The 25,273-nt window shown below is 38.5% G+C and overlaps 1 protein-coding gene across 1 annotated transcript in view; it reads left to right on the top strand.

Annotated features, from left to right (window-relative positions):
• Positions 1-12,977: 12,977 nt before the first annotated feature.
• Positions 12,978-25,273, top strand: part of SLC6A20 (solute carrier family 6 member 20) — an 817,648-nt gene continuing 805,352 nt past the window's right edge. Inside the window, exon 1 of the mRNA XM_044065525.1 lies at positions 12,978-13,098. Coding sequence (XP_043921460.1) covers positions 12,978-13,098 — 121 coding nt within the window. The remainder of the gene's footprint in view (positions 13,099-25,273) is intronic.

Raw genomic sequence — 25,273 nt, 5'->3', positions numbered from 1 at the left:
ATTTATTTTTTAAACACCTTTATTGAATTATCATTTGTGGCATAAGCACACTTACGTTTATATAAAAGTAATCAAACTGTATTAACAAGTTAAAATTAACAAACATGTTTCACATATATTGCTATGTATCATATAACCTAAGCAACATTACATAAATTATTCAATTCCAGTCCCTTTTTTTAAACAAGAAACATCTTTATTAAACCATCACTTGCGACATAAGCAATCATACATTTATAGAAATGAAAACAAACCACACAGACACAATCCCAATTGCAAGCATTTTATATCACAAACCATACTGATACACTTCCAGTTGCAAACGTTATACATCACGTATAATCTACCCATTTGTTTTCAGTCAGACATTACATTGCTCATAACTCCTGTCTTCTTATAAACCTCATTCCTCCCCTGTATGTATGTGTGTTTATTACTTTCTTTATCTTATAAAGTGTAATACTGTCTGCCACCATTATCCTAACACTGAATATTATTCAGCTGGGCTATCAGAATGAGTAGTATTTTGTTAACTTTCTTAGCTGGAGGTAGGAAAAATGACTCATGATTACATTTACAATCCACAACAGACCAAGATCTCTGGCTCTGGTGAAAGTATAGCCCATTGATGTTAATGAGAAGCACTACTCTCATTTAAAAACACAGAAAAAATGGATAAATTGAATAACTAGGGTCTGCTTTGTGTGGTACATGAAATATCTTGTACTCTCTCTCTCTCTGTCTATATATATATATATATATATATATATATATATATATATATATATATATATATATATACGAAACTTGGTATGCTTGGTATGTAACTCATGGCTTCAGTGCTCATCAGGAAACCAACAGTGCAGAATATTTCAATTACCAGACACCAAAACAAACAGCACCAGAATTACCCATTCTAAAGACTTTAAATCTTGCATGTGATGTAAATAGGACCTGCTGGAATACAGGTATGTATCCCAGGGACTACCACTTCTCTGGAACAGGCTCCTCATCCATGTGAAGCAGAGTTTCTCCCTAACCCAATTCCAGTATAACATGGATGACTGGATACGGAACAGGAAATTCATCCCTAGTTTGGCACCTATGTTTCTAATGGACAAAGACAGCCTGTAAATGGTTCATCCCCCAGGCCCCTACTTGCAAATGATTCACCTCCCAAGCCTCTGATTACACTTATCAAGGGTACAAAAACTTGTTAGAAATTTGGGATGCATGGCTAGGCTTAAAAAGGCCCTTGTGGTCGTTAGTCTTGTAAACACTTATGAACCTATATATATTATATTCATACATATATGATGGGAGATAGAGAGATAGCGAGATATATAAGAATTAACAGTTTAAACACATAAACAGTCTACAGTGGAGATGTGAAAAATGGATAGAGGGGGTTGACTTTTCAGCTATGGAGTACTGGTGTATGTAGAGTCCTTTCAGACTTCTGTTTTAAAATTGACGAAGTAAAGTATGTCTGAAATATAACCTCTCAACTTCTTAGAATTTTTAAACATGGCTCTTAAAAACTTAGAAAGTTTTTACTAGAATAATAGGATGTGTGTCAGCAGGCATTTTTCTGAATGATATGAAGTCTGAAACTCAATCCTCAGTAATTTGCCAGAAAAACACAAATGTTATGTATATTCTAACCAATGCTGCCTGTACATGCTAGTTTTTGTTTTGTATTTCTCGCTGCAAAAGGCACTTTATTTAGCTATGTTCTGTGAAATCCTGTAAGAGTATATTCTATTGTTTTTTATTCATTGCTGCAACAGGCATTTTTTCTGTTCATAAGTCTTTCATGTATGCCTGACTACTGTATTCTTGTGTACCTTGAATAGCCTTCACTGCTGCTTACAATTTCTCTTCTTTCTCCTGCATTTTGTAGCTTGGGCACCTGCCTACCCTGCCCTAACCTCCTGAATATACCCTCCTGAACACTCTGGCCAAGAACCGGCAAAAACGGACTCCTATCTAAAACTTTAAGGCCTCACTGCTCCCTGAGTTCTTCCTTCAACAAGAATTCAATGAAAGTATGTGTACTATTGTAACCTTGTGCAGTTAATAAGTTGATACTACTAGGTCGCTGTACACTTCCCTGCCATTCTAGCCAGCAGCCACTACCTCTTCTCCATTTCTGCTTGCACTAACACTTCTCCCCTTAATTTCCATCCCCCTTCTCTGCTACTTATAGTTATCACCATATTTTCTTTACCCCCTTCCTGACCCTCTATAGCCCCTTCCTCCCTTTCCTGCTTCTCCCCCAGGGATTTCTACTGTTTCTGACTGACTGGCCACTAGGTGTCTCTCCCCTACCTTCTTGCAATCCCCTCTACTCCCCTTTCTCTCTGATTACAGCCCTCTTACATTCTTCCCTCTGCTCTCTCCCTCTCTACTACCCAAGAATCCTAGCCACTTTCCACTTAATACAGCCCTCCTCTATCCCTTTCCTGAAGTCTCTACCATCTCCCTCTGTCCTTCTCCTTTGCTTCTACCCTCTAACTCCACCTCTATATACATTCTCACTACCCATTCTCATCTCTGCTTCACATACCTTACCTCTTCACACCTCTGCTAAAACTTACCTTCTGCATACTCACTCTTTACTGATTGTCCTCCTCTGGCTCTTCCCGCTCCGTTCGCCCTGCAGACTCACTCCGCTCCCCTACCCTGCCCCCAATTCCCACCCACCCCAACACCTCTACATTTATACCTCACTAGCTCCTCCCTCCATTTCTGATAACCAATCACGACATTTCCCTCCTCCCTCTATCCCTTCTTCAATTAACCAATCTCTACCCCTTCTTATCTCCCCTCCCACTCTTACTCCTCCCTCTTCTCCATTCACTTACTTCCCCCCTCTCCTCACTTCACTTAACCTTCCCCTCTACACTCCAAATATTTCATATCTCCCTTCCACTCCCTTACCTTTCTCTCAACAACTGATTCCCACTTCCTTTCTTATCTACAACTGATTCCCACTTCCTTTCTTATCTCTCACCTCCATACCCCACCCATTCCAATCATGCCCTCCCATTTTCTCTTCACTCTCAAACTCCCCTTCAGTCTTCTCTTCTTTCTAATTCCTCTTTATCATGCTACTTCATACTCTTCAAAAGCTCACCCTTATCTACCTCCTGCTCATACTATCACTATCACTCACCCGCAACCTCTTCTTCACTCTCACTTCCACTCCATTTCTCTCTCCCTTATCCAAACAAACCTACTGCACCTTTTCCATCCCAACCTACTCTCCTCCTCTTCAAAAAGCTTCTCTCTCATATCTCCACTAACCCCTGACAACTTCCTCCATTCCAAACTTAAATGGCATAAAGTTATCTCATATAATTTCCTTGCCTTATCTGGAGACATTCATCCTAACCCTGGCCCCTGCCTCTTGTCAAACAGCTCCTTCCCTCCACCCCCTACCTACCTTAACTCACCTAAGCCTCTCCCCCCTTCTCCTTCTTCTCCTACCTCCTCTCGTAGCACCCTCAAGGTCTTCACTATCAATGCCCAGAGTCTGAACAACAAAATTCACCATCTTCATGCTTGGATCAATCACAACCAACCTGACATCTTAGCCATCTCCGAAACCTGGCTAAAACCTCATATCTCTGATTCAGAAATCCTTCCTCTTGGCTTCAACATCCTCAGGAGTGACCGATTAAACAAAAAAGGTGGAGGATCTGCCATAATCTTCTCTAACCATCTCTCCTTAATCCCCCTTCATATCCCAACCCCTCAATTTAAAAATACTGAATTAACCGCAACTGTTCTCCGACTCAATAAACACAAACATATCTGCTTCATTTCCTTATACATCTCCCCAGGTGACAACATCTCCACTCTTGAGAATATTCTCCACTGGGCCTCATCTGAAATAAAATATGAAACCTTTATTCTAGGTGATGTCAACATTGACTGGAACAAAATCACCACTCCTTCCCCCTCCCAAGCCATCAATCTCTTCAACTTCTCCCAAGTAATCCACTCTACAACCCGACCTAACAAGATCCACCCCCCAGGATCCATAATAGATTGGATTTTAGTCTCCCATCCAAACAAAATCTCTCTCTCTGGCACTATCCCTGACTCCTTTAGTGACCATCTCCCTGTCTTCATTCATCGCTCTGCTAACCCCTCACAATTCAAACATAATTACATCCAAACTCACAACCTTAACAACTTCAACGCCACATACTTCTCTAACATTTTCAAACAAATCAACTGGCAATTCCTTACCACTCTCCCCCTTGACAATGCTGTTGAACATTTTAACTCTTTCTTCCTAAAGACTCTTAACTCCCTACCCCCCCTAAGAAACAAACAAATCAAAGCCAATTCTGCTCCGTGGCTAACCAAAGAGACTAAACATACCATGCATCTCCGAGACAAATCCTGGAAACTTTATCAGAAAAGTAAACTGCCTTCTACTATGCTCCAATATACCCAACTCTGAAACCAAGTAAAAAAATTGATTTCCATGGACAAAAAAAACTACTACAATAAACTTCAGTCCAATGATAATAACAACCCAAAACAATTCTGGAAATCTGTTAACTCCCTTCTCCATCCTGGATCAAAAAGTAACCCCTGCCCTGACCCTACTTTATCTGACAAGGAACTGAGCTCTCACTTCAACACTTTCTTTACAGATTCTATAACTAAGCTAACCAAAACATTTCCTAACAATAATCCATCCAACTTCCTAAACTCTCCTAATAACAGCCCCTCTGTGTTCCAGCTCAAACCAGTTTCCACAATGTTTATAAAAAAGTTGCTATCCAAACTAAAGCCATGCTCAAATGCCCCTGACAACATTCCCCCCTCCTTCCACAAATGCGCAGCCGAAGGTATTGCCCTCCCAATTAGCATCCTGATCAACCGATCCTTAAAAGAGTCATATGTACCCAAACTCTGGCGTTCTGCCTACATTCTTCCACTTCACAAAGGAGGTAAAAACACCTCCGCCCTATTACCCTTCTCTCTCCAATATCTAAAATTCTAGAAAAATGTGTTCACCACCAACTTTTACCCTACTTAACTCTGAATCAGCTACTTACTCCCACCCAACACAGTTTCCGCCCTGGCCACAGCACCACAACTGCCCTATTCTCCTTCTTAGAAACTGTTAATCAAGCCCGAGATTCTGGTCTTCTTGTATCCACTGTTCTGTTAGATCTCTCTAAAGCCTTTGACACCATATCCCACACACACCTTCTCTCTCATCTCTCCAACCTTAATCTCTCCCCTAATACTCTTTCCTGGTTCTCCAGTTACCTTTCTGACAGATCTCAGGCTGTCAGATGGAAGGACTCTACCTCTTCCTTCTTACCTACTCCGACCGGTGTTCCTCAGGGATCCATCCTCGGTCACATACTTTTCAACATCTTCATAAATAACCTTCACTCCGCCCTCCCTAAAACTACAGTCATCCAATATGCTGATGACTCTACCTTAGTCTGTGCTGCCCCAAACTTCTCTGAACTTATGTCCAAAACTCAAATAGCTTTTTCCACAACAGAAAACTGGATGCACAAAAACCATCTCTCCCTCAACTCCAATAAATCTAAAATACTAATTTTCCCCCCTACCAAGACTTCTTCATTTGACAAAACCACTTTCAACATCCTAAGCCAAACCAACACTCCTATAGAAGTGGTCCCCTCCGCTAAACTCCTTGGCATTATCATTGATGAACACCTCAAATTCGATCTCCACATACAACAAAACATAAAAAAAACACCAAAAGTTAGGCATGCTATACAGGAATAATCTATTTCTTTCTAACTCCTCTAGGCACACCTTAGCAACCACCTACCTCCTTCCCTCTCTCCTTTATGGTGCCCCTCTTCTAACTAATCTGTCTGCTTCCCTCACCTCTAAACTTGAAGCTTGCTATAACAAGATCTCTAAATTTGCCACTAAATCCAATACCTCAGCACACCACTGCCTTGCCCTTCAGTCTCTGAACTGGTTAGAACTCCCTAACCACCTTGACTATCTTCAACTAACAACCACTCACAAACTAATATTCTATCCAGAAAAATGCCCAGCTTTATCCAACATCCTTCCCCCTTACATCCCAAAATGATCTTTGCGATCAGAACACCAAAACCTAATCTCCATTCACAGACCTAAACATTCCGCTGGCAAGCTACTACTATCCTTCTCTCTAGGCAAAAAATGGAACTCTCTCCCTCCACCACTGAGGGCTATAGCTAACACAGATCACTTCAAGACCCAACTCTACTCACACCTTTCCTCCAAATGGATATGTTCCTGCTTTCACCCTATATAAATCATACAGATTTTCTACACTAAGCCCCTCTTTACCCCTTCACAAATCTACTCTCAGACTTAATTTCTAATTCCCAAAATGAATTAGCCTACTCCCTGTTGACTGTAAAGAAGACAATATTGCAAATTATCTAAAAAAAAAAATGTTTATGTTCTTGTTATTTTGCACTGTTATTATTATGTATTCTTACTGTTTGTTCTTATTATGTATTCTTACTGTTTGGACATTTAATTGATTGTACTGACTTTGGAGCTTTTCTCCCCGGGCCACCACTGAAATAAATTATGTGGATCAGACAAAAAATATGTGGCAAATATCTGGACATTTTGCAGAAATCTGAACAACCGAGAGGTATGAAGCCAGATGGATGTTAACATGATAACACCCCTTGGTAAATCACGACAAGTACAGGATGTCATCATTTGCCCTGTGGCAAACAAATAGCATGTAAGAAGACATTTGGTAAGTAATTATTAAATACCACAGGAAAACCTGTCTAGAGGGTATATAAATCATTAGAGGACAGTAGAGTGGGTAGGATGAGAAAAGGAGCATGGCAAGGCAGAGTTACTTGCACCCAGTGATAGCATTCCACAAGACAGTTTTCAATAAAATTACTCAGCAAAAAAGAAGTAACATTCAGTTTAGTGTGGAATTTTCAAAAAAGAACAAGTCACAATCAACTAGAAAAACATCAATCTCTCGGGATACCGGGGGTCATATTCAAGATAAGTACACCTGACCTGAACTTGATGTTCTTACAGGAATTCTAATGGATTGACTGGACCCGCAGCCCCTTAGTCTATTTTGGGGGGTCCTCTGCATCAAACATGTAATCTATGGGCATCTGAATGTACTCATTGACTGCTGAAAAGTGGCTAGGCTCACTGAAGTTCATACTAAGCAGTGTCTATGCAGTCAGTGGTGAAGTTAGTTCATTTAAAAAAAAACATGTTGTCATAGACATCACAGAGCAAAGGTCACTGCATATACAGAATGTAAGATATGCTTAGATCCACGAAGACAGTCTGATAACAAGTTATGCTGTCTGGATCCCTGTAGTCATTTCCATGATAACCTTTGACCACTTTGGGTAGGTAGCTAAGAGCATGGTAAAAGAGTAAGAACTGATTTCCATGCCACAAAGTAGGAAAAGGAAATGTGTAATATGACAGGAAGTGTTTCTGAGGGGGCAACTGGGGCGTGATAGGAAATGAGGGTTTTGGGAATGGTATGGGTGATAAAAGAAAGTGATGTAGGGAAGAGGACTAAAGATAGTCTTTGCGTAGAGTTAAACTAGCAGTGAGGGTAGTTGAAAGGAGTGAAGGCAAGGAAGAAGATAAAAAAGTAGAAAGTGAGCAATATAACAAGGATTGACATCTACTAAAAAATCAGCCCCATAGCCTAATAAAATAATTCTACTGCAACATATTTTGTTAGGAAAATGTATAATGCACAAAGCAACACTCATCTCCTACTGATTGACACTATATAACTACATTATTCTCTAATGCCCACATAAAAGTCTAGCTCTTAAGTTCATTTTTGGACTCTGCTTTTATGAACTAGAAAGGCAGTAAACCCTCATTTGTGGACTGTGTCTTTATGAACAATGAAGGCAATAAAGCCAACTCAATCCATCAATATTAATTAGAACTTCATGTGGATTATTCAGCTCACAACATAGCTCGGCATTTGGGTGGCTAGAAAATCTCTTGCCTACAATATATCTTTCATTTTTTAGACCCAGTTTTCTCTCTTAAGGGGTAATTGCACCCTAAATGCAACATTTCTTTTCTCCAGTGTGTATTTTATTCCCTCTAGAATGAACCCCATGCTTTCAAATACTAAACAAAGTGTGACTTAGAAGTTTCTTACCTCATATGGCATTTCTCCCCTACTCATTTTCCTCAGCACACACCATATTGAACTAAATGAAATCTCATGATACTTTAGGAATTTGTCTGCCTTACTCTCATATCATTTTGTTTATCACATTTAAAAGTTTCTTGTCAAGAAAAAATGCATATAGCAAGTTGTCTGTAGTGTTTTTTTTTATTTCACCCCCTCTGGGGATCATAAATCACTTAAGGCTCAAAAGGCACAGCTCTTTCACTGTGTACTGTCATCTACACCTGCATTACCCCCTCTCCTGGGACCATAACCTATTGAGCCTTCTGCAATCTGAAGGGAAAAAAAACATAATACCTACTGACAGCAAATTTGCTAACTCTAGGCAAAGAATGCATTCTGGCTGACTCAAGAAAGGAAGGAAAAATAGGAGGAAAACAAGACATGAAACATAAAATTCTACTTTTTAAAAAGTATAAGTTAGGTATTTCTTTATATTTCTGCAAACACTTTTTACAAATTCAGTAGCATAGACTGTGTGCTATATATGAAGGAAACAGATATATAAACAGATATATAAAAGTCACTACAAACCAGTCACTGGCGCATTTACTGAAATTCCTAGACTTAGCAGTATTTCTTCCTACTTTCACTCTAAGAGAATGAATTTTGATTTGGCAGGAATGAATAGGTTGAACGAGTCTTATTATCTGTGCCCTCACAATATATTTTGATCAATAAGTAGTTTTCCAAGAAAACAAGAGTACATCAGGATGTCTGCCACCCGGGTCAAAAAAATAATATTAGTAATTGTTGTTTTCGCCCATAGTGGTCCTTAGTTAGATAGACTTGTCTCAGTAAGATACCATGGCCATAAAATGCAATTGCTGTTTATTCTCCAATACACAGTGCTAACTTCTGACTGAGTAATGAGAATATATCATATGCTTTCATGTAAGGCTATTGGAAAATCAGAAACTGTATGATTGCAGCCATCCTTCAATCACTAAAGTCATATATAGTGCATAATAATAATTTATAAAATATATACACAAAAGCAATTTCTGTATATTGGGTCAAAAATATTGTCACTGTTTTCAACACAGTACATGCTTCTGTACTCTTTTGTTCCTTGCATTATCCTAATGAGCCTTAATGTATTTTACTTAATGCAAACACTCCATTTCTGGAGTAAAGTTTCATAACTGAAACACAGTAAGTTCTTTCTTTTTCCCATAGGGAATGGTATAATCTGTATGTTACCCCCTTTTTAAGTTTTTAAAATATGACAACTATAACAAGTCGTACAGGCGATGTATGACACAGGAACACATTATAATTTATTGTCATAATCTGGTAATATTTCTTTATGCTTTACTTAATTTCATACAAATAATATTTGTTTATGCTTTGTTTACTTGTTTTACTGTGGGGATTTACTTAACTGAGGTCATATTCCCTATACTGACAAAATATGTAGGCTAGAAAGGATAAACAACTTAATTCCATACTCTGGAAAAAAAATGTTATTGACAGCTATAAAATCTGTTATACTGACTATAAAACTAAATAGGGATCAGAGTACAATATTTAGCATGTGACTAAATTTCAGAACTTAATTATGGAAGTTGTAATTTAATGCAAGGTGCTAAATTCCATTTGTTTTACTGGGATGACAGGTTTAATAAAGTCAAGATAACTAAGAAAACTGCAGACTGATGGGAATACTTGTACAATCCTGCATACAGAAAAGCAGCCCTTTAGGTTATATCATGTAATGTGATGCAATTAAAGACACTAAAAGTTAAAAGTACAGTATTACCACAGGAAATACCTGAACTAGGACAAGATCAGAAGCACTGTTATGCAATGTGCTTTGTTAGCTAGCCAGTATAACAAGGAAGATAGATTATCAATATTGATATGTAATTAAAGTCAGGTATCCACTACTGAGAAATGGAAAACTTTTAGCATGGTTTAGAATACATATTTATTTATTTAGTATTCATTCACAGGGTAAGTCAACTGGTCTGTTCATCCTTTCCGGCCATGACCTGAGCTCAAGGAGCAGAAAGTACAGCCCAGTCTTTCTCATCACAATTATATACAGAATAACTACATAGCAAAATTTAGAACATAATGATAGGATTCACTGCAGATAGGATAACAGTAAAAGATCCAGTCAGAGTGCATAGAAAGAAAAGAAAAAAAAACATATATTCAAAATGCAAGCTAAGGAATACATAAAATGCAGTACGATGCATATAAGACATAAGCTTCTATGTACTATGTTAAATATATAAAATGGCACAATAAGAGCTTGAGAAAAGTTTCTTAAATGAGTTTGATTATTCATGATATAGGATGGTTAGTTACATAACCAGTGTCATGGTAGCAGTTGCAGTTAGATTCCATAAGGAAATGTTCCTTAAGTGGATCTTTGAAAGTTTTAATGGTTTCTAGACTTTTGATGTCTGTAGGCAGATGATTGTATAGCAATAACCCATGCCTGGGTGTGGGTAATGCTGGATTTACCCACGGTTGGCGTGGTTTGGTCATGAGGGCGAAGCTGGAGAGACCAAACAAAGCCAACCGTGGGTAAATCCAGCATTACCCACACCCAGAAGTGGGTTATTGCTATTATACAATGACATTATTTAAGAAAAAAAATAATTAATTTTCTTAAATAATGGCATTGTATAATGACTCCTTGCTGCCCTTCCACAGCTGTCTGGTATTCTGCGGCAGTTCTGATATACTGCGCATGCGTATGCCTACGCAGTACATCAGAGCTGTGGGCAAAAGCAACGGAGAAAGCAAGATCTCCGTTGCTTTTTACAAACTGTTTCGCTATGTTAAATGGGTTTAACATAGTGAGACAGCTTTAAAATAAGCAACGGAGATCTCCGTTGCTTATTTTAAAGCTGTCTCGCTATGTTAAACCCATTTAACATAGCGAGACAGGTTTAAAAAAAAAGCAACAGAGAAAGCAAGATCTCTGTTGCTTTTTACACACTGTGTCACTATGTTAAAGGAGTTTAACATAGTGAGACAGCTTTAAAAAAAACAACGGAGATCCCCGTTGCTTTATTTAAACCTGTCTCGCTATGTTAAACTCCTTTAACATAGTGAGACAGTGCTTTAAAAAAGACTTATACTAATGGAAAAAGTCCGGGCGACCGGCCCTTTTTCCATTAGTATAAGTCAATTTACAATGTGCACGCTGACCAATTAGCATGCACGTTTTGGAATATTAATGGGGGGTCATGGTATAATAGGTAATAGATCCCAGACAAGAGAATGGCATCTAACTGCTAGCAGTTTTAAGCAGAGGGGGCACTAGAGACAAATTGTTGTCCTGTGTACTTCTGAGTATGTAAGGGTTGTCTTGTAATGGTAGTATCAATCTTAAAGGTGGCCAGTGACTATGTTTCAGAATCTTGTTATAGGAGAAAAGTGACCCTATGAGACATTGAAAGCTGATTGGAATTTTTTAGCAAATTGCAATGGTGCATCTGGCGATATGCTCATAGAATTAATCTGCATACTTAATTCTTAGCAATCTGTATTCTGTGAGAATTGTGGTCTGAATGCATAATAATAAAAAAGTCATATTCCAGTTTGAGTATTAAGATATTTTAACAATGGCCCTGGAAACAGTGAAGGTGGCTGACCTTGTACCATAGTTTTAATTGAGCAAGAACTTTATTAGTTACAGAATCTGTGTGTGTGTGTGTGTGTGTGTGTGTGAAAGAGGAAAGGGTAGGGTCAAGTATTAGGCCTAGGTACCTCTGTTACGGATGCAGACATATGACTGAGACATAGTTTTTCATTTCATACATTATATTTCCTCTTCCATTTTTTACTCAGCCCACTGAAATGAATAAAGCTTACTGTAATGAGTTTATCTGTTCATGTCATTTATTAGCACCTAATGTCATAGTATTGCATTTACAACATCATGCATACCTCTAGAACTACAAAATATGACATCATGAACAGGTCTACGAAGCACTCAGAGCAGATGAGTCAACACGATAATCATATCATAATAGCCCTGGCATAAAGAAGCAGTGTTAAGAATTACAGGCAAGAGAAAGAAATACAATTTAAACGGAACATAAATTCAGCACTGCATTTTCCCCTAAAACCATGCCATTGGTTCTAAATGTTTAACTGGAATAATATGCTTCTCGATTGTATGGCACATAGTGAAGAATCTTTGATTGCATAGTGCTAAATATGTTAGCCTTCTTGTGTATATAACAGTCCTACTTTCCATTTTGGGAAAGAAAAGTACAGAATTATGGCAGCAGATATCAAGCACTTAACATTTGCAGAAATTAAAAAAATAAATGAATAACTATGTCTCTTTCTTTTTCTATGCTAAATAGTGGTTCTAGTTCGAATGTTGACAACACATGAAGATTAAGATAGTCGAATGACCTAGTTTTGGATCTTTTGCATTATAAAGATAATGTATGAAGAACAAATAAGGAGCAGAGTTCATTTTGCTGTCTTGAACTGCAGAGTCCAAAGTAAATCATCAAATCATCAGGAATGGCTTAATCTGTAGAGTAGCATTTTTTTAAGAAATCAACACCTCGCTGTATTTATTTAAATAAGCGTACTTTTTATGTTAGCATTGGTTTGCTGTTTCGGTTAATAAGATTAGTAATTAAAGCTGAAAAAATCCTAAGAGCAGTTTCCAGTCTGAGAATGTATTTTTCAGTAGTATAATTACAGACTAGCATATCTTCTCAAATCAGACCAGGAGAAAAAACTGTTAAAGACACATTGTGTGAAAATGAGTGACACCAGGCAGTTATGGGATAATTCATTCCAGTTCTTTTTTGCCTGTATTTCTTATGCAGTGGGACTTGGGAATGTTTGGCGTTTTCCCTATCTGTGCCAGATGCATGGAGGAGGTATGTACTTATAAGAGATTCTTTGCACTGAGATGATGATGTGATTTAACTTGTATCAAACATTTGATAGGGTGGTCTTCGGATACAAAATCATATTACTGCTAAGAGTATCAGAGTAATGGGGCTTTACAGCATTAACATGATTCAATCTGCAGTGCTCTGAATAATCAAATAGGTGTACAGTTTTTATTTTCATGCCACATTGTCTTTCTCTTCCTTAGTCAAGTAAAGCCATTCAAGAATGATAGCTTGCTATTAGGAAATCTATGAACTTTGACCTGAATAAATGACCAAGCATGCATTGTGTAAAATAATGTCTTAGAACTGAAAAAATATATAGACTGTTTACATCTTATTATTTTAACTACTGGAAAGTAGTGCCAATGAACTATACATAGTCACATCACTGCACATAACATTCCTGACTGTTTAGCCAAATTCAAACATTTATAAAAGTATACTGTAGAAATAAATACTTAATGAAGCTGATGGATGACCCTTTTTCCACTTTTTTTCTGTGAAATGCAGTTCTTCATTGCAAGCACTAAAAACGGACATCCTTTGTGCTTTGTGTTGGAATGCTTACCTGCGTTTAATGCTTGATAATGCTACCATCAGAGAAAATAAAACAGTTTTGGTAAGAGACAAAATTTCACTTGTACAGCAGTGTCTCTCCAGCTCTTGTAAGCACATTCTATTTCTGATTCATTAATCCAAGCAGAGAATAGGTTGATGCTTAGATTACCCAAAGCATTAATGACAGTATTTGCAATACATTGCATAGTGCAATGGAAATAATGCTTGAAATAAGTTTCTTGATTTGCTGTGATGTCTGTGATATAGTGTGATTGTGCTACATTAAATATACTGTTAGTAGAGCTGATTAACATATATCTTTGCCCATGTAAGTTTAAGCAGAATAAGGTATTTAAAACTCTTAAAAAGGAATGGTGCTTAAGCATAAAGGTAATTAATGAGAGATGTACTAGTATGCATGTGAGTTAGGCATTATTTAGGAGAATCCAAGTAAGTAAATATAGACTACTGTGTCTCTGAACAAGTCACTTAGCCAGAGTTTTCCAGGGATACTTGTATCCTGTGGGCTTACCTGGTGAGAAAATCAAATAAAACATAATAAATAACATCAAAGTAGTAGCCCAAGAAATTCTGTAGAAGTCTGGGACCTCAAGTATTGAAACATTATATTTATTTATTGATTTATTTATTTATTTATTTATTGACATTTGGTAACCGGGAAAGTCCACTGGATCAGAGACCCATTTTCAGTGGAGGCCCGGAGAGAAAAGCCCCAAGAACAGTTATGAAGAAATGGTTAGCATAATATCAGAAAGTACAGAGTATAAAGGACGCTTCAAATACAGTTACAATGAAATTATACAGAAGTATTTACAGAGTATAAAGGTAGTTACAATATCGGTATGACAAGCATTTATAAAAGCATCATAGCATTTAATTCAACATCATTCATATCCAGTGTTTTTTTTCATGCAGTTAATAACAAAAATATCATTACTCAATAAAGCTGCTAAAATAGTCCAAATAGCCCAAAGTAGGATAAATCTAGAGCCAAAACAAAACATAGGGACAGTAAAATAGGTGGGTGGAAATTAAAGAATACTATTTGGTAATGACTAGTGACAGTAGTCCATTTATGGTGGTTTAGGCCGGTGGTTGCAGGGACACATTTGATTATTGAGGTAATGGGACTTCAGTGCAATTTTGAATGCTTTTATGGGGTCTATCTGAGTAACAGAGGAGGGCAGAGCATTCCAAAGTTTGGCAATGGTGAAGGAATAAAGGCTTTGTCCTGCATGTTTGTTGGGTTTTAATATGCTTAGGAGCTGTTTACTTGAAGACCTACGATTTTGTGTTGGGATGTATGTTTGTAGCATGGTCTGAAGAGAGGGGCAGTAATTAGGGTTATATAGTAGTTTGTGGGTGAGTGTTAGTTGGGAGTATTGTAGATACTGGGAGAAGTCAAGCCAGTTTAAACTTTTTAAGGCATGGCAATGATGGGTCCAAATTGGTATGTTGGTGACAAATTTTGCTATTTTATAGTAGCACAACTGTAATTTGTTCTTGAGAGTTGCATGTAGGTTAGTGAAAATGGGGCTACCCTAGAGGAGGCTAGGGAGGAGTAGACTGTTGGCCAATTTTAACTTGGTGGGCATATCCAAAAAAATGTTTATGCTTATAGAGCTTACCAAGTTTAAAATGGGTCTTCTTGATTGTATTATGAATATGATTTTCAAAGGCGAGTTTGTCATCAATTCTGATGACCAGATGTTTTGATGATTTTACTTGTTCAATTACAGAATTATTTTTGTGAGAAAATCTTACAGTTTTGAGTTAGAGGTTTGGATGAAAATATTAAGAGTTCTGATTTTTTTTGGATTGAGTAGAAGTTGAGTATCATTTAGCCAAGATTCAATAGATGTGAAGGCTTTTTGTGTTAGATGTTGAAGATCTGGCAGGCTAATAGCAGAAGTGATTATCGTAGAATCCTCAGTGTATTGGATGAGAGTACTAAGATTGGATGCTTTATGGAGGTTATTAATGAATATGTTAAATAGCAGTGGCTCAAGAATGGAACCCTGAGGAACTCCTGTTTTGTTTATAAGATATTCAGATTGCTTGTAATGCCATTTGACAGCCTGTTTCCTGTCAGAAAGGCAGCTTGAAAAACAAGCCAGTGCATGTGGAGAGCAATTTAGGGATTCAGGTTGTAATAGTAGTTTAGGGTGTGTTACTGTATCGAAAGCCTTAGATAGATCCAGTAAAATAACTGAAGTTAGTAGACCAGCATCTAAGGCTTTGTTAACAGTATTGATGAATGAAAGTAAGGCTGTGGTTGTGCTGTGTGCAGGGTGGAAGCCATGTTGAGGGGGCAAGTAAGTTATTGTTGGAGAGATATTTTAACAATTGAGTATGTATACACTTCTCTAGGATTTTAGATACAGGAGAGAGTATAGAAATGGGCTGGTAATTGGAGAGATTACTGGTGTTACCACCTTTATGTAAAGGAGTTATAATGGAGTTTTTCCAGAGTTGTGGAACATATGATTCGACGATAGATCAGTTGATGAGAATGCTGACAGGGTATGCTATAGCATCCACAGCAAGTTTTAGGTATTCTGCTGGAAGTCTATCAGCAGAGGGGTAACATGGTTTTAGTTTAGTTAGCAGTTTATGCACTAGAGAGGTGGGCATGGATTGTATAGCAAAAGTTGGAGTGGATGGACTATTATCTGAGTTGTCATTTATAGGGGGGAAGTGTGTGTTTGACTTAAGAAAGGAGAGATCTATATTACTTTTTAAACTATTAGAGGTACAGTTAGTTTGTATAGAGAAATCATTGACAAGTTTTTGAATGGTTTCAATGACGTGAGTGGTAAAGGCTTGGGCAATCTCTTGTCAGTCTTTATCAGGAGATGGTGTAGGATTTTGCTGGATTCCAGGATTGAGGAGTGAGGAAATAGATTTCCAGAATTTTGGGGGGTTACTGTTTTGGGAGTCTAGTTAATTAAGAAGTATTTTTTTTTTGTCAGTAATGACTGTCTTTTTGGCACTGTTACGAAGTTGTTTGTATTTTATTTCATTTTGTGGGGCTCTATTTTTATGCCATGCATTCCTGGCTCCGTCCCTAGAAATGAGAATCTGTTTAGTATGTTTTGTTAGCCAAGGGGCATGGTTATGCTTAATTATTTTAGTTCACATGGGGCCAAGACTGTTGAAAGTATTAAGAAAGACATTGTTGAAGTCCTTTACTGATTATCTCCAGAGGAAGTATCTTTGTTGGGTATCAGTTGTGGGCATTTAAAGTTTCTGTAAGTACCTTTTGACTGAAATGGGCAAATTTTCTAGAAGTTATGTACAAGTGGGGTTTTGCTTTTTGCATTTCTATGGGTGAAGGCACATAGATGGTCGCTAGAGATATTTAGGAGGGTTCCTGTATGGGCATACTTTTGAGGATGTGAAACGAGTATCCAGTCAAGGGTTGATTCAGTTTGTTTGTTTGTTATATGTGTGGGGACTGTGATGAGTTGGGTAAACCTATACAACTTTATACTATTTGATGGGTAGTTAGAGATGAGAGTTTGCCAATTTATGTTAGTATCACCCAAAATAATGGCTTTGTTTGAGATGTTCTGGGTTATCCAGGAGAGAAAATCTTCTAGAATACGTATATATTGACCTGGGGGAATCTAATTTAGAACAATACACATTTGTTTTTGTTTGTTAATATGGAGCATTGCTGGTTAGCATTGTGCTAGGTTTCCAAAGATTGGAACAGGTTTGAAAAATAGAGTGATAGTTAAGGAGTCATGGTAAATTAATGTAAAACCACCACCTTTTTGTGTAGATGGTCATTTCTAAGTATGTTGTATCCTGGAGGGATTATTTCATTGTCAGATATATGAGTTTTTAATCAGGTTTCTGTAAGTGCTACAATATCTGGGGAGTATAGAGAAAGCCAGGTTTAGAATTCAGTGTTTTTTTACAGATGCTATGAACATTAGCTGCTGTTATAAATAGGTTTGGGGTATTAGAAGTCTGGATGTGGGATGGAGAATTAGCTGGTCTTGGATTGGGATGAATGTCTCCACACTGGGAGAGGACCTGAACATGAATTGTTTGTTTGGAGTAATATAGGGCTGGAATGTGAGGCATATAAAGAGAATTATGAGTAAACCACCACAAATGAGGCCAACTTTCTATTACACTTCTTTAATAAAATGACACAAAACACACCAATTTCTACCTCTAGCGCCTCGGCTCAAAAGCCTTTAACAGAGTACATCAAACATTCATCCCTTCCACCTGTTTATACATCATTGCCCAATTAACTCATTAACACTTGAATTAAGAACTTTTCTCTTAAAAGAACACCTTATAAAAAACACTTCCAGTTGCATTCCTTATTCACTCCATCTGGAATTAATGTGTTGAATTTTAAAATAAAGATAGATTCTTTCTTAATTGTTTCTTAACATCATTTATTAACCCATTGTCCGTATACATCTGTTCAAAGACTGTAGCTTGTAAACATATAACATTACCATCATGTACCTGTAAAAAATGCATAGCCACTAGGCTTGTTTCATTTTTCTTTTTCACATCTCTTACATGTTCCTTTAACCTTTTTGAGAAACTTATTTTTGTTTCTCCTACATAATATTTCTCACAGGGGCATTTCAAAGCACAAATTACTCCCTCACTATTGCAATTAAAGTGACCTTGTGTCACATACTTTTTTTCATTAATCAACAGAAACTTATTGACTACATATTGGTATGCTGAACATTTGCCACAGGGAAAGGTACCTATATTTGTTAATTCCAATTGTCTACTTTCGGAAGGTAAAATAAACTTCCCTTTCACTATAAAATCTTTAATATTCCTTCCCCTCATATATGAGAGTCTCGGTGTTTTATTCTTTAAGAAATATAGTTTATCATCTTTTTGTAACATATCCAATAGTACTTTACTATTTAGCTAGTTATTCTGAGAATACTGTATACTTTGACACAAAATACAAATGTTCTTTAGTCTCTTCTTCCTTTCTAGCTTGTTTAGTTAATTGCAATGTCTTTTACACCTTTCCACTTCCTCTTATGTTATTTTTTCCTTCATATTTCTTTTAGCTTCCTTAACCAATCCCATATCATAACTTCTATTGACAAACATTTGAGCCATTTCTTCCCTTTCCTCCTTATACTCATTTTCTTCACTACATAATCTTTCCAGCCTTATGAATTGTCCAAAAGGGACTGACTCCACTGTATGTGGTGGGTGACAGCTACTGCCATGTAAAATATAATCAAAATTATCTAATTTTCCGTGGATTTTGGTTTTGATGGTCCTATCTTTTATTCATTCCAGTGTTATATCTAAATAGTTCACCTTTCTTCCTACTTGTAATCCATCAAAACCTATTTTAAATGTATTATTATGCAAACTTTGAACAAAAATTTGTACCTTTTCTTCACCCCCTTCACAAATGAAAAGTCATCTATATCTGAAGTATTTTATTAGATGTCCAACAAAAAACTCATTGTTATATGTGTACATTTTTTTCAAAATACCCCACAAACAAATTGGCATATATGGGAGCAAAATTTGCTCCCATAGCTGTACCTCTCAATTGTTTATATAACTGTCCATTAAATTCAAAAATATTATTTAGTAAACAAAGCAAAATCAAATCTAATATACAATGTGTACTTGAACTTTCTCCCAACTGTGGTGGTGGTGCTGCGGTAGCGTTGTCGCCTCACAGTAAGATATTGTCCTGTATTATTCTCGGCTAAAGCGTCTTCTGTGTGGAGACATGCGTGAATGGGCATACCTTCATTGAAGGTTGTGCGTCAGAGCTGGCAACTCGGCACGTAAAAATCTACTGCCAATCATTAGCGAACCGGAGTTCCGTTGTGGCGACCCCTAACTGGGAAAAGCCGAAAGACACAACTACAACTTGAACTTTGTCCCAAAAAATTTAGAAATGTTTCTAAACCAAATACATTTCTATAGTTGTATAAAGACTGATTACATCCAACATCACAAAGTATCTATCCTCATTCCATATTATTTCCTTATTTTTTTTTTATCAAATCAAATGCATCCTGTGTATATGAGGGTAAATTAACTACTGATAGTAATAAGTAATTATGTAAAAAACAAAAAATATTATGCGTGAAGTATCCACAGGCTGAAACTATAGGACATCTCCGAGGACTACTTAAACTCTTGTGTAGTTTTGGAACACAGAAAAAAATGGGCCATTGTGCATTCTTTACTGTCAAACACTTGTTGTATGTCATGCAATGAAAAGTAATTCAACCTAAAACCCCTGTTCATTACTTCTTTGTATGCCTCTATAGCTTTATAATACACTTCTATATTTATTTTTTCATACACTTCTTCATCATTTAAGTGTCTAAAGAACATTTGTAAATATTGGGAAAAATGTAACACAACCAACTTTCCCCCTTTGTCCGCTGGTTTGAAAACCATATCCTCTCTACGACTTAAATTAGTTAAACATTGCCACTCTTCCTTAGTAAGGTTATATTCAATTCCACTTTTTTATTAAAAAAAATATTACACTTTTTTCCACTCCATATTTGAGTGACCTGGAAAAGTGTTAAATAGTGTCATTCTTAAATGAGGGAATAAAATTGTTTTTATATGCCACACAATTTGTGTCAAGCCTGTTATACGCATTATATTCCATATCTGACTCACAATAGTAAAAACTTTCTTCTTTACTATCCATATCAACATCTTCACTACAGTCTTGTGAATAAACAACATTATCTTTGAAATGATTCAACAAATTTAATTTTCGTGCAAACTTAAAAATTTCTATTTGTAACTCATACAATCTGGGCAACAATGTTGGAACAAATTTTAAACCTATTGTTAAGAACACTCATTTCTGGGTGAGAAAACTCACACTCTGACAAGTTTACTACATAATCAGACACATTTACACTACAAACATTATTAAAAGTCCCAGTGTTATTAATAATTTCAGTTCCATTTACCTTGTTTGTACTGGTGGGAATTATCCCTATATTCAGGTCCATTCCATGACCTTTTACAGTTACCCCACTGTCCTTGTTTATGAAAAGTTTTATTCATATAATGTTTATTTTGAGCTTTAGGTAACTGTGGAAACTCTCGGCAGTCTTCGCTATCATATTCCACTGATGACACCGCGCTTTCCATTGATGATGTAAATCGATGTTCTTGCATTTCCTGTTCCCCTCGGAACCTTACTTTATGTTGGTTATTTTGTTGCTTAGCAACTAGTTGAAATGTCTTGTCCCGCTCATAATCCCCCACATCTCGAACTAATTTACATTTTTTCCACTCTATAAGATCTTTTTCATGAGCAGAAAGTTTATTATTAACACTTTTGAGAACTTGTTCAAGATTATCCACACTGGTACACTGTAAAACTCTTCTACACAAATTCTGAGTTTCCTCTTTTAGTTTTTGTCTCTTTATCACATCTCTTTCTACCAGTATGGTTACCCATTCAATGCTGCATTTATTTGCAGCTGCTGCCCATCGTGCATGAAACTGCTTGTCTTCCTCAGCAGACAAGTCAAAAGATTTTGAAGGATTTTATACTGCTCGCAACCCTTTGTGGGGTAATATTTAGCTCAAGATACCTCGGGATGCTCTGCCAATTTAAGAAAACAGAAGTCTCCTTAAATATTCTTCCAGATTCAGCAAGCTCTGCATGGTGTGCAGGAATAGTGCAAGAGCTACTGCATGCAATATGGCCAACAAGCAATCGAGGATTGAGTCCCTAAGACGTGAACGAGCGCCCCTACACTATGCCCACATGGACACCACTGCCATATGCTAATTACCTCATTTGCTAGTGAAAACCATGCAAATGAGGTGAATTAGCAATCCAGGAAGCAGGCAGGCGTCTGTGCAGGAATTGTGTAACCTACAGAAATGTATTCGGTTAATAACTGAATACACTTCTGCAAATTACAAAACAGAGGCATTACAGCTCGAAAGAAAGCATGTATTCTATGTAGTAGGCATGCCAATGGCCAAATATATGGCCATTGGCATGAAAAATTGCTGAAATTTTATAAAAAAACAAGTTTTATTTTTTTGGGGCCGATCTCGGCCGTTTAAGCGTAGGGCAGCGGTGTGCAAATGGGATCGTCATGAAAATAAAATAAAGGGGGGGATAAGCTTTTATATCCAAATCTGCATTTTGCCATAGTAGTCAATGGCATGCATAAGATAACAATAATAGGGAATAGTGGTTGCTAAGGGGGAAGGCTCAGTGTGAGTGTGGTAACTATGAATTAGCAGTCTGGTTTATGCAAATGAGGGGATTGTTACTGAATCACAGATTTCATCTCAGTGTTAGCTTGCACCCAGCTGTGTAGGTGCAGCAATACCATTGCATAAGTAGAAGAGGTGAATGACCTCATAAGAGGGTGTGTCATGCATGCTGTAAGCTTATTTGAGCTCTGTGACCCGTGTTTGCCCTTAGCTAAGCACAGATAAGGAAGGGGGTGTGTCTTACATTGTTGAGCACTGTTTTCCTTGCTTAAATGGATCTATGTGCCACTCACCGGGTTTTAAACATAAAAAAAAAAAAAAACAAAAAAAAAAAAAAAAACAGGAAATAGCAGCACTGTTCTCATCTGGGCACTGGGTATACGCAGTGTGCCTTGGGGCTTAAATGGGGAGGAAATGGGAAGGGGAAACTGCAGTGGGAAGGCAATCAAGGAGAACTCGCATAGCTGGCAGGTGAAATATATCAGAATCAGCCAATTACATAGGCAGCAGCCCAGCACACTACTATAAACTATGCAAACACCTCTCAGTCTGTTTTCTCCAACAAACTCTACACCACCGGTGTATACAGATGGGGAAATTTTACCTGACAAAACTAACAAAATGTTAGGGGCTGCTGTCACTCTCATACAACAATATGGGCAAGAGGCTGAGGGTGGTGAAGATGGGAATGCTGATGACCATTAGGAGAAGAGTGTACAGACCCAGGGTAACCTACCAGGGGCTACATGAGCTGGAGACAGTGGAGCGCTATAGGGTGGACAGGGACATTCTACAGCAAATATTTGAGCTGTGCCTGCCCCACCTCACACACAGAACCAACAGAGGGGAACCCATCCCAGTGGATACCAAGGTATGTGTAGGCTTAAGAGTACTAGCCACAGGTACCTTCCAAAGGCCAACTGGGGATATCATGGGGAATCTTACAAGCATCAGCATCCAGGGTACTCCATCAGTTCCTGGATGCCATGTCAGCACATGCCAGTGAGCACATATATTTACTCAACACCCATGAGGTGTTGACCAGAAATATGCATATCTTCCACCACATAGCAGAATAACCTGTGGTAGTGGGTGCTATAGACTGCATGCACATATACATCAAAGCACCATTTGGCGAGCGGGGTTGGGTCTACATAAAATGCAAGGGCTTCCCCTCCATCAACTGCCAGGTCGTGTGCGATGTCCAGGGCATTATCATAAATATGTGTGCTGGCAGCCCTGGAAGCTATCATGACTCCCACATCTGGCATATGACACAGCTGTACCAGTCATTTGCCAGTGGGGACATCCCATATCGCCACCTAGTGGGAGATGCTGGCTGCACACTGGAGCCATGGCTGATGACACCCCTCAGAAATGCACACATACCTGAATAAGAACTCCATAATGAGGCACACGCACAAGCCAGAATCATTATAGAGCATGTGTTTGGGATGCTCAAGTCACGGTTCAGCTGCCTTGACACATCTGGTAGAGCCTTGCAGTACTCTCCAGCTACATATACACAAATGTTCATAGTATGTGCCATGCTACATACTATGATCCTGTGGAAAATGCTGCACCAGGACCAGCTATGGGCAGGGCCACAGAGCCCCCCCCACCCACCACTGGCAAAGCCATCTCAGGAACAGAGTGACTCAGAGGAGGAACTACCTGAGTCTGCCCCTGTAGGCAGAAGGAGGCATACCCAGTATGCCCAGGCCTTGGCAAAGAGCCAACCCATAGCACATACACTGACACGGTAGGGATTCAGGGAATGACACCTCTCTCTGACTCACACATATAGTAAAAGGGATGCCAAACATGACACCGCTTGTGCCTTACCATGTATAGGCAGTGTACTGTGTGCATCCGACGTAGTCAGCCCTCCAGCACCATCTGCAGTACTGGCTCAGGCACAAGGTAAGTCATTCCTCCTATCAATTAGTGAATGTAGTAGTATGCTCTGATACTGATATCTATGGTATGGATGCAAGCATGCAAGGGAATTGTGTGGCCGAATGGGATAGCATCAGACAGCTGACAGCTATATGGAACAGCAGGAAATCCATAACAAATACTGGTGTCAACATACTAGGCAGTAGTACACAAGGTGATAACTCCCACCACAGTACATGTGGCAGCCCAAATAACTGGGTGTCCGTAGGCCACACACATACAATAACTCTCAGCTGCACACAACTGTGGAATTCTATATCTAGAGCTTAGCATAACATCAGTTGTCCCTCCACTATGGAATACTGGCTGTCTGCCCAATCATTGCCACACCACCAAAGCACTTTTACACACTAATGCCAGACTGCTGATGGCCATACACAAAGTGGGATATGGATAAGGTCCCACTTATACCTGTGAGGCAGGTGCCCTAAGCTGACATATAACACATGCACTCAGGTCACCCTCCAAAACCCACAGGTATCTTACAGGTGAGATCCTTGCTGTTGGGAATGAGTACAGTATGACCCCACTTCTATCTAAGAATACCCACAGAATGCAGCATGCTGAAGAGGTGTCCTATGCAGGTGTGTCCCTAGCTGTAAGCATCACCCTGCCTGCATCCAGACCAATGGATATGGACAGGAAGTATTGCCAGTAACACCTCGCACACTTACCCTGTCACCCCAGGGGAATCCACTGGCTCGCAGCCTGGAACTGTATGAGTGACAGAATGCACTGGCCTGCTACAGATGACCCGCATTACTACCAAATGGCCTACAGTCCTCTGTCAAAGGCCCGTGCCTAACCCATATTGCCAATGTATGGTATCTTATGGGGTCCTAACTAAGAACCTAACACAGTCAACAGAACACAAATGCAAAGCCATGCTGACAAATCCCAGTAGACTGACCCCTATGTCCTACTGAAAGAACTGTGGACCAATCAATAAATACTGCTGGAATGAAGGGCCAACTATAGGGATACTTTTCAGATATTGCTCGCATAATGTTAGGAAGAGGATAGAATAGCAGAGGGGAGGGTGTAGAAGCATGGATGTCATGGAGTGTGTGAAGTCTGAAACTCTGATGTGTGTCCATACTACCCCTGCCTGCAAACTCATTAGTGGGTGGCTACAAACCTGCTGGTAAACCACAATGTGAAGGGGAACTCACCAGATATAGGAGTCTTGCCTCTGGGTAACCTGGGTGAATCTGTACAGCTGAGAGGTGTGCCCACAGCGGGATATGGCCATTCTGTTAAGTCGATATATATATACAAGAAGGGGATTCTCAGCCACCATATTGCCAAGGTGCTGGGCCATTTACACAGACCCATCAGCAAGTGTCTGTAGCTACCTCTCCAAAATGGCGGGAGT

The sequence above is a fragment of the Protopterus annectens genome, chromosome 3.part0, assembly GCF_019279795.1.
Source record: "Protopterus annectens isolate FY-2018-M chromosome 3.part0, PAN1.0, whole genome shotgun sequence".
Lineage (NCBI taxonomy): Eukaryota > Metazoa > Chordata > Ceratodontiformes > Protopteridae > Protopterus > Protopterus annectens.
The sequence above is the reverse complement of the archived record's forward strand: the minus strand, read 5'-3'. Positions and strand labels throughout refer to the sequence as shown.